The following is a 10,000-nucleotide window of genomic DNA, read 5'->3' on the forward strand; positions in this document are numbered from 1 at the left end:
TTTCAAAAAACTGATAAATTTGTCCTGTCATAAATTTCATAAATTTGCAAAATGTTCAAAATTTCAATAAGATTTTTCTTCTTGGAATAAGTCTGGCTCGGAGACGCTGGGTGGGGTGGGTGGGTTTGAGAAGTTCTCTGTTTTGTTGTTGTTCTGTGTTGTTATTTTTTTGTTTTTGTTTTTTCCTTCTTCTCTTACTCTGTACGGACAGTCTTTTTTTTGCAACCTGAGCTGATTGTACATCTCATGAATTTACTGTCAACGGTTAACACTTGGATTATAAACTTGTGAAAATTTAATAAAAACATCTCTGTGAAAAAAAAATCAATAAGAATTTGCCAAAATCTCAAAGATTTGCATAAAAAATTAAAAATGTAATTTCAAAAGTTCTATAAATTTTTCAAAAATTGTAGAAATTTTGAAAATGTGCAAAAAAATTGAAAAAGTAATTTAAATACTTTGCAAAAATTTGTAGAATTTAAAAAGTTTTGAAATTTTGAAAAATAAAAAAATCAAAATCTTGCCAAATCTTCAAAAAAAAAAAGATTTTTCTCCCTTTATTTGGAAAAACATCAAAAAATTAAATAAAAAAATTAAATATAAAATTGCAAAAACCTAAAAAAGTTGAAAGCCCTATTGCAAGAAATGATTCATATTTAGTTCAACAAAATGCTAATGTGATTTCATTAAGTACAAATACCCTTAAAAAACCATCCTGACATGTTTCCCCCACAGCGCCCCCTAATGGAGAACATGTTCCTCAGTCTGAAGCAGAGTTTGCTTATGTTGATGCAGAAAACTGACCACTGATCATCTGGATCAGAGACACCTGAGGGACAGGTGAGCTGTGATGTCATCAGTCTGTGACGATGGACGAATGAGGTTTGAGCTCACTGAGGTGTTTAACAGAGAAGTTATTAAATCTGCCATTAAGAGCCTCTGGTTCCTGAGGTTTGCACCCGTTCAGCCTTCCTCCTCTGTTTTCCTCTGCTCACCAGTGTTCACCCACCACCACCACACACACACACACACACACACACACACACACACACACACACACACACACACACACACACACACACACACACACACACACACACACACACACACACACACACACACACACCTCCCCCCGTGCTGTCAGCTGCAGCAGGCAGCTCGTTCCCATCGACGTTAAACGATCATGCTGTGCAGCGGCTGTGCTTCAGCTTAACCCGTCTAATGGTCCTGCTCCACTTCAGCCTGTGTGGGTGTTTTCTAGAGCGTTAAGGAAAGCAGCCGCGGGCCACCAGCCAGACAGCCAGGCCCGACGTGTGTGTGTGTGTGTGTGTGTGTGTGTGTGTGTGTGTGTGTGTGTGTGTGTGTGTGTGTGTGTGTGTGTGTGTGTGTGTCTGACAAAGGAGGAGCTGAATGAGAGGTGCAGCAGGGAGGAAACTCTGAGGAAGAGTTTGTCATGGACGGTAAAGTTTCCCTTTCAATCTTTCTGCCGTAAAGCGAACTGAAGTGAAGTAAAACGAAGTAAATTCCTAAACACATGCAGAGCAGTGAGCTGGGTACAAAAACAAGGAAACAACTTTCTAAATCTGTCATGCTCTGATAAATCCAGCTCAGGGACGTCCAGCATCCTCATTGGTCCATCATCACAGCCTGATGACATCACAGCTCACCTGTCACTCAGGTGTCTCTGATGATCAGTGGTCAGTTTCCTGCAGTGTTACCTGTTGCATCAACATGTTGTCCATTAGGGGGCGCTGTGGGGGAAACATGTCAGGATGGTTTAATAGATCAGGATCTGGATCAGGATCAGGATCTGGATTTGATTGATGATTTTTCTACCTGTAAACAACATTTTCAGCTCCAAACGTTTCTGATTTCTTCCTTCTTAAGCTCCAGATTGAACGTTTTCTGCTCCATTTCCTGACTTTAATCTCATCTTGAGTCACGTCAGGCTCCACTAACGTCCACGCTGACCTCGTTCCTGTCTCCATGTGGATCAGACTCTGATCTCACGTGTGTGTGACTCTGTGTGTGTGTGTGTGTGTGTGTGTGTGTGTGTGTGTGTGTGTGTGTGTGTGTGTGTGTGTGCATCAACCACTCTGCCATGGCATCACACTGACAGGGCCTCTGAGCCTGTTGGAGGGTCAGGTTGGCACAACGCCTGTCATCGCCGCATCCTGCTGCTCTGCTGCTAACCTCCCCCCTCCTCCCCCTTCTCCCCCCTTTATCTCTCTTTTCATCCCCCTCCCTCCCCTCCCTCCCCCTCCTTTCACCTGTCACTCTCATCCTCATTTCCCCATCTCTGAACCTCCACCTGTGATGGAGAGTGGCTCACTGTGAACTCCTTTATGTAAAAATGTTGTTTACTCAGACTTCATCTGATCGACACGAGCAGAAACCAGAGCTCAGGGGACAGAGAGACGGAGACGGAGAGAGGGAGAGATGGAGAGACAGAGAGTGATGAAGGGATGAAAGTGTTCAGCCAGAACAGAAGTGAGAGACGAGAGCGTGATCAGAGAGGAGGAGGAGGAGGAGAGGAGACGGTTCACGCTCGCTCTGAGACTGACGAGCAGACAACCATCTGTCACAACAACCCTCTCTCTCCTCCTGAGGAGACAAACAGTGAGAGCATCACCTCAGGCCAGACTGAGCTCAGGGAGACCAGCTGTACCAGTGAAACCAGTCTGTGAACTGGTTCCTTCAGGCTGGGTTCATTACTGAGGGGACATGTGACAGGAAGTGCAGCCAGGTAGAGGAGAGGCCCTGTGAGGACTCTGGATCAGCAGCAGCTCAAAGTTTACATGTTTGTCTGTTTTAATCCAGGTTTGAAATGAGATTATCAGCTTTAACTCTGTTATTAATGAGTGATAACAAAACCAGTTTCAGCACCAAGACCAGGTCCTCAACGCCAGGAAGAGCTCCTGAGATTCACCCTGTAGGGAGGGTGGAAGATAGAGCACGAGCTAAAGGCTAACACAGGAGCTAAAGGCTAACACAGGAGCTAAAGGCTAAAACAGGAGCTAGACGCTAACACAGGAGCTAAAGGCTAAAACAGGAGCTAGACGCTAAAACTGGAGCTGAAGGCTAAAACAGGAGCTAAATGCTAAAACAGGGGCTAAAGGCTAAAACAGGAGCTGAAGGCTAAAACAGGCGCTAGACGCTAAAACAGGAGCTAAATGCTAAAACATAAGCTAAAGGCTAACACAGGAGCTAAAGGGTAAAACAGGAGCTAAAGGCTAAAACAGGAGCTAGACGCTAAAACAGGAGCTGAAGGGTAAAACAGGAGCTAAATGCTAAAACAGGGGCTAAAGGCTAAAACAGGAGCTGAAGGCTAAAACAGACGTAGACGCTAAAACAGGAGCTAAATGCTAAAACACAAGCTAAAGGCTAAAACAGGAACTAAAGGCTAAAACAGGAGCGAGAGGCTAAAACACAAGCTAAATGCTAAAACACAAGCTAAAGGCTAAAACAGAGGCTAAAACAGGAGCTAAAATCTAAATCAGGAGCTAAAGACTAAAACAGGAGCTACAGGCTAAAACAGGGGCTTAAGGCTAAAACAGGAGCTGAAGGCTAAAACACGAGCTTAAGTCCAAAACAGGATTTAGAGGCTAAAACACAAGCTAAAGGCTGAAGCAGGGGCTAAAGACTAAAATAGGAGCTAAAGGCTAAAACAGGATTTAGAGGCTTAAAAAGGAGCTAAAGGCTAATACATGAGTTAAAGGCTAAAACAGGAGTGTAAGGCTAAAACACAAGCTAAAGGCTAAAACAGGAGCTAAAGGCTAAAACAGGAGCTAAAGGCTAAAACACAAGCTAAAGACAAGCTAAAGGCTAAAACACCAGCTAAAGGCTAAAACATAAGCTTAAGGCTAAAACACAAGCTAAAGACAAGCTAAAGGCTAAAACACCAGCTAAAGGCTAAAACACAAGTTTAAGACAAGCTAAAGGCTAAAACACCAGCTAAAGGCTAAAACATAAGCTTAAGGCTGAAACACAAGCTTAAGACAAGCTAAAGGCTAAAACACCAGCTAAAGGCTAAAACACAAGCTAAAGGCTAAAACACAAGCTAAAGACAGGCTAAATGCTCCAACACAAGCTAAAGGCTAAAACATAAGCTTAAGGCTAAAACACAAGCTAAAGACAAGCTAAAGGCTAAAATGCCAGCTGGAGGCTCAAACACAAGCTAAAGACAGGCTAAATGCTCCAACACAAGCTAAAGGCTAAAACACAAACTAAAGGCTAAAACATGAGCTAAGACTGAGACATAAGCTAAGGGCTGCAACATAAGCTAAAACAAAAGTTAAAATCTAAGACATGAACTAAATGCTTAAATACGAGCTAAAGGCTACAATGCAGGCTAAAATCTTTACCATGAGCTAAAAGCTAAGACACAAACTAGAATCTAAAACACAAACTAAAGGCTAAAACATGAGCATAAAGGTTGAGACCTAAGCTGAAGGCTAGAATGTGAGCTAAAGGCTTTAATTTGAGCTGAAGGCTACAACATGAGCTTAAGGCTTTAACAAGGGCTAAAAGCTGAAAACAAACTAAAGGCTAAAATACAGGCTAAAGGCTTAAACAAGGGCCAAAGGCTAAAACACGGGATAAAGGCTGAAACACAAGCTAAAGGCTAAAACATGGACTAAAGGTTAAACAATGAGCTAAAGGCTTTTTTTTCTCAAGCTTAAATCAAAAAATGAACCAAAGGCTAATGCAAGGGCTAAAATCTAAAACACAGGCCAAAGGCCAAAACATGTGCCGAAGGCTTAAACACAAGCTAAAATCTTAAACACGAGCTTAAGGCTAAAACAGGAGCTAAAGGCTAAACCATGAGCTAAAGGCTAAACCCAGGTTAATGTGTTTGTGCTAATGTTGCCTCCAACCCACAGTCAGCAGTTATTCTGCAGTGGTCTGTTCAAACTTGAGAGTCTATCAATAAAATGAAGAGCCAGGTTACGTTAGCTCTGATTGGTGAGGTTGGAGTTGGTAGATGAGCTCTGGTAGGACAGAACCAGGATTCACTAACGTTACACGTTACAGACACGTCTCAGAGCACAGGTCACAGATCGTCAGCTTCAGAAACTAAACCACAAACTGAGGTCATCACGTCTAACCGGTGTCACCTTCATACTATGATGAATACATTACCTCGCCGCTTTGCATCCTGGGAAAACTTGTCTTGAACAAAGAAAGGTAGAGTTAAAAAGAAGCCTTAGTTAGAGTCACACCTTAAAGACAGTGGGTGCTAGTGCTCATGGGAAATGGAGTCATTTCTTCCCCCTCAGCTCTCAGACTTCCTGCCTTTCCTTTAGGACAGCAGAGACTCTCTAACAGTTTATGATCTTCACTCTAATCCCTCAGATTATGGAGCAGATTAAAGATAACCTCCAGTTCGTGTCTCGTCCTCTCACCTGTTCTCTTTGCCGTTCTGCAGCAGCGTGTGTCTCTCAGCGTTGGACCGGTCCGTGCACACGTACGTGTTCCTGCGGGTCATGGCGTTGGCGGGGATGTTATTCTGTGGACCAATCAGAAACAGAACAGTCACATGACGCGTTATAAACTCTGAGCCTGAGCACATAGTGGGATTATTCTAGCCCCCAAAACAGCAGATCCCCAGACCCCCTGACCCCCTTAGCTCGGACTCTGCAGTCTGACCTGGTTCCTCTGAACATCTCAGAGTTAATCTCAGGTTAATCTCAGAGTTAATCTCAGGTTAATCTGGCGTCAGGCCTAGCTCCACACATCCTCTCTCTGGTGTTAATCTGACAGAATAACTGTAATCTGAGGACTCCTCCGTGTTGGGTGAATCTGCAGTTTGTTGATCTCAGGATGTGGCAGAGATTAACCGCTCCAGCTGACTCTAATCTGAGCTGGTTCATGTTTCCAGACCTCATCATATCTGTGTCAGAGCGGGCACACCATGCAGTAATCTGAGGAGACAAGATTAGGATGAGCAGGAGGATTCTGCCCCCTGGAGTATCGACCAGGTACTGAACCTGAGCAGCTACTTGGTTTGGGTCTGGGTCTGTAATCTGGGTCTGGGTCTGGGTCTGGGTCTGGGTCTGGGTCTGGATCTGTGGTCTGGGTCTGGGTCTGTGGTCTGGGTCTGTGGTCTATGGTCTGTGGTCTGGTTCTGGGTCTGGGTCTGTGGTCTGGGGTCTTGTTCTAGGTCTGGGTCTGTGTCTGGGTCTGTGGTCTGGGTCTGTGGTCTGGGTCTGGGGTCTGGGTCTGTGGTCTGGGTCTGTGGTCTGGGTCTGGGTCTGGGTCTGTGGTCTGGGTCTGTGGTCTATGGTCTGTGGTCTGGTTCTGGGTCTGGGTCTGTGGTCTGGGGTCTTGTTCTAGGTCTGGGTCTGTGTCTGGGTCTGTGGTCTGGGCCTGTGGTCTGGGTCTGGGGTCTGGGTCTGTGGTCTGGGTCTGTGGTCTGGGTCTGTGGTCTGTGGTCTGTGGTCTGTGGTCTGGGTCTGGGTCCGGGTCTTTACCGTGGTGGAGTTGGCCTCCTTGCGGCGGTCGGGGATCTCGGCCTTGTTGGGGTTGTGGGCGGAGCTAACCATGGGGCTGGAGGGGGTGGGGATGCTACGGGAGCCCACCGTGTTGGTGCTGGGCTTCCTGATGGACAGCCGCTCCTCTTTTAGCCCCGCCCCCTCAGCGGTACCGCTGGGGCTCCGTTTTGGATGTGTGGACCCTGGAGCTGCCGGTCCACCTGGGGGGGGCACAGAAACACAGGGCGGTGAGTGTGTGAGCGTCTGATTGGACGAAAACCAGCAGGAAGCGCGTTCAGCCTCACAGAAGTCCGAGTGGCGTCTCTGGCGGTGGTAGGTGGACGCGCTGCGCTGCGTTTTGTGGCCAGAGGAGGAAGACGATGCTGCAGACGAAGAGGTGGCGTGTTTGCTGGTCCCGTTGGTCATGGTACCGGGTCGGACTCGAGCTAGACTTAGATTGCTGCCGGTCCTGGACTCAGGGGTCTCGGTCTGAGGGAGAAGCAGAAAAATGAAGAATCAAAAACTTGGTCTCCATCGTCTCTGTCAGCGTCAAGTTTCTTTATTTAACAGTTTCATTCATTCACTCATTCACTCATTCACTCATTCACTCATTCAGTTATTAATTCATTCATTCATTCAGTCATTCATTCATTCATTCATTCAGTCTTTCAGTTATTCACTCATTCATTCATTCATTCATTCAGTCATTCGGTTATTCACTCATTCATTCATTCAGTTATTCACTCATTCATTCATTCAGTCTTTCAGTTATTAATTCATTCATTCATTCAGTCATTCATTCATTCAGTCTTTCAGTTATTCACTCATTCATTCATTCATTCATTCAGTCATTCGGTTATTCACTCATTCATTCATTCAGTTATTCACTCATTCATTCATTCAGTCTTTCAGTTATTAATTCATTCATTCATTCAGTCTTTCAGTTATTCACTCATTCATTCATTCAGTCATTCAGTTATTCACTCATTCATTCATTCAGTCATTCAGTTATTCACTCATTCATTCATTCAGTTATTCACTCATTCATTCATTCAGTTATTCATTCATTCATTCATTCAGTCATTCGGTTATTCATTCATTCAGTCTTTCAGTTATTCACTCATTCATTCATTCAGTCATTCGGTTATTCATTCATTCAGTCTTTCAGTTATTCACTCATTCACTCATTCATTCATTCAGTTATTCACTCATTCATTCATTCAGTCTTTCAGTTATTCACTCATTCATTCATTCAGTCATTCAGTTATTCATTCATTCATTCATTCAGTCATTCAATTATTCACTCATTCATTCATTCAGTTATTCACTCATTCATTCATTCAGTCATTCAGTTATTCACTCATTCATTCATTCATTCATTCACTCATTCAGTTATTCACTCATTCATCCATTCAATTATTCATTCATTCATTCACTCATTCATTCATTCAGTCATTCATTCACTCATTCATTCAGTCATTCAGTCATTCATTCAGTCATTCATTCATTCACTCATTCATTCAGTCATTCATTCAGTCATTCATTCATTCATTCATTCAGTCATTCATTCACTCATTCATTCAGTCATTCAGTCATTCATTTATTCACTCATTCATTCAGTCATTCATTCAGTCATTCATTCATTCATTCATTCAGTCATTCTTTCAGTCATTCATTCATTCATTCACTCAGATAAAAACAGTCCACCAATCAAAGACCTGGTCTGAGAGTCTGACCTCGTTCTTGCGAGCCAGCAGCAGGTAGGTGGCCGTGACCTCGTTATACTTCTGACTGACCAGAGACTCTCTGACCTCCTCTCTGGTGAAGCCCATCCCCACCATCACGTCTGGGGACAGAGGAAGTGACATCACAAACATGACTGTGAGCAGGAAGTGACATCACAAACATGACTGTGAGCAGGAAGTGACATCACAAACATGGCTGTGAGCATGAACCTCCAGAGGAAGATTATTTATTAAAGTCTGCAGCACATTCAGGATCAGAGCTGACTGATGATTTATTGTTTTTAAAGCCTGAACTTAAACCAGCAGCTCCTCGCCACCACGTCTGAAACATGAAGCGCTCTGATTTCACCTCCTAAACTTTCCTCTCTGAACATTTGGCTCTGCTCAGAACAAACCACGATGATTCATCCCTTCATCACGTGTGAATACAGTGATCAGTGAGGTGGAGGTGAAGTGTGTCTCTACCGATGCGGCTGGTGTCGTTCAGGTCTTCGTCAGGCTCTGTGTGGGGCTTCAGCTCGTCCCTGTCGTACCCAGAGTTGATCCATTTGTCTTTCATGATTTGCTGAAGGAGAAGAAGACAAAATGAGCTCAGAGTAAAGAGACATAAACCTCCTCCTCCTCCTCCTCCTCCTCCTCCTCCTCCTCCTCCTCCTCCTCCTCACCTCCAGCGAGCAGCGTTTGGTTGGGTTGAGGACCAGGAAGCGGCGCAGGATCCCCTCGCAGTCTGTGGACATGTAGAAAGGGACGCGGTACTTCCCTCTCAGGACGCGCTCCCTCAGCTCCTGGACAGGATGAGGAGCAAACAGAGAGTGTCAGTCTGAGGTCTGGACGCTTTGAGACGTTTGATGACATCATGTTTACATCATCTCACCTTCAGGTTCTGTCCGTCAAACGGCAGCGAGCCGCTGACCAGCGTGTACAGGATGACGCCCAGACTCCAGATGTCCACCTCGGGGCCGTCGTACTTCTTCCCCTGGAACAGCTCAGGGGCGGCGTACGGCGGGGAGCCGCAGAACGTGTCCAGCTTACTGCCCGCTGAAAACTCGTTGCTGAAGCCGAAGTCGGCGATTTTGATGTTTGAGTCGGCGTCTAGGAGCAAGTTCTCCGCCTGCACAAGACAAAACAGACAATGACACTTTTTAAAAAGACCCTGACCGTGCAGAGACAAACAGAAACGTCCTCAGAGACGACGGGTTCACCTTCAGGTCTCTGTGGACGATGTTCTTCTGATGACAGTAGTGCACCGCCGAGACGATCTGAGGACACAGAGACACACAGAGACACAGAGACACACAGAGAGACAGAGAGACGTCAGGACACGGTGTTTGAACAGACTCTGGCCTGAAGCTCCTTCACCAACACCACGCCCTGAGCAGAGATAGAGGAGAAACAGCTCCTGAGCTGCTCCTCTGAGTCAACAATCAAAGTTTAACCCTGAACAGCTCAGATCTCTGCTCCTGTCCCCTCTGCTGAACACCTGGATCAGGATCTAAACCCTCCTCCTTCCTCCCTCCTCCTTCCTCCCTCCTCCTTCCTCCTTCCTCCCAGTCAAACCAGGAAAACCAGAGTTCACCCTCTGGTTTTTTCAAACTCAGCCCTTCATCTCGTCTTTGATGAAGTTTCCTTCACCAAGAGAAACACTGTCTGCTTTCCTCTGTCTCCAAAGACCAGGGGTCATATCAGAGCAGCTGAGGGTGGGCTAACAGGTGAGGGGCAGGTGAGATTAGAGGACAGGTAAGGTCAGGGGCCAGATGAAGTCAGGTCTCAGGTGAGGCCAGG

General features: G+C 45.5%; 1 protein-coding gene across 8 annotated transcripts in view; it reads right to left on the minus strand.

The window, feature by feature from the left end:
* The window catches only part of LOC141797594 (MAP/microtubule affinity-regulating kinase 4-like), a 47,119-nt gene that overhangs the window by 9,102 nt on the left and 28,017 nt on the right, over nt 1-10,000 (minus strand). For 7 of the 8 annotated variants that reach the window (XM_074679115.1, XM_074679114.1, XM_074679118.1 and 4 more), the window contains exons 7-14: nt 9,421-9,477; nt 9,093-9,329; nt 8,884-9,003; nt 8,684-8,783; nt 8,210-8,319; nt 6,779-6,962; nt 6,474-6,694; nt 5,406-5,509 (exon numbers count right to left, since the gene is read on the minus strand). In XM_074679115.1, coding sequence (XP_074535216.1) covers nt 5,406-5,509; nt 6,474-6,694; nt 6,779-6,962; nt 8,210-8,319; nt 8,684-8,783; nt 8,884-9,003; nt 9,093-9,329; nt 9,421-9,477 — 1,133 coding nt within the window. Of the gene's footprint in view, nt 1-5,405; nt 5,510-6,473; nt 6,963-8,209; nt 8,320-8,683; nt 8,784-8,883; nt 9,004-9,092; nt 9,330-9,420; nt 9,478-10,000 lie in introns of all 8 variants that reach the window. The other variant, XM_074679113.1, reaches the window with a different exon arrangement.

This window comes from Halichoeres trimaculatus, unplaced genomic scaffold (genome assembly GCF_033239565.1).
Source record: "Halichoeres trimaculatus isolate MK-OKI-2021-1 unplaced genomic scaffold, fHalTri1.1 fHalTri1_scaffold_9, whole genome shotgun sequence".
Classification (NCBI taxonomy): domain Eukaryota; kingdom Metazoa; phylum Chordata; class Actinopteri; order Labriformes; family Labridae; genus Halichoeres; species Halichoeres trimaculatus.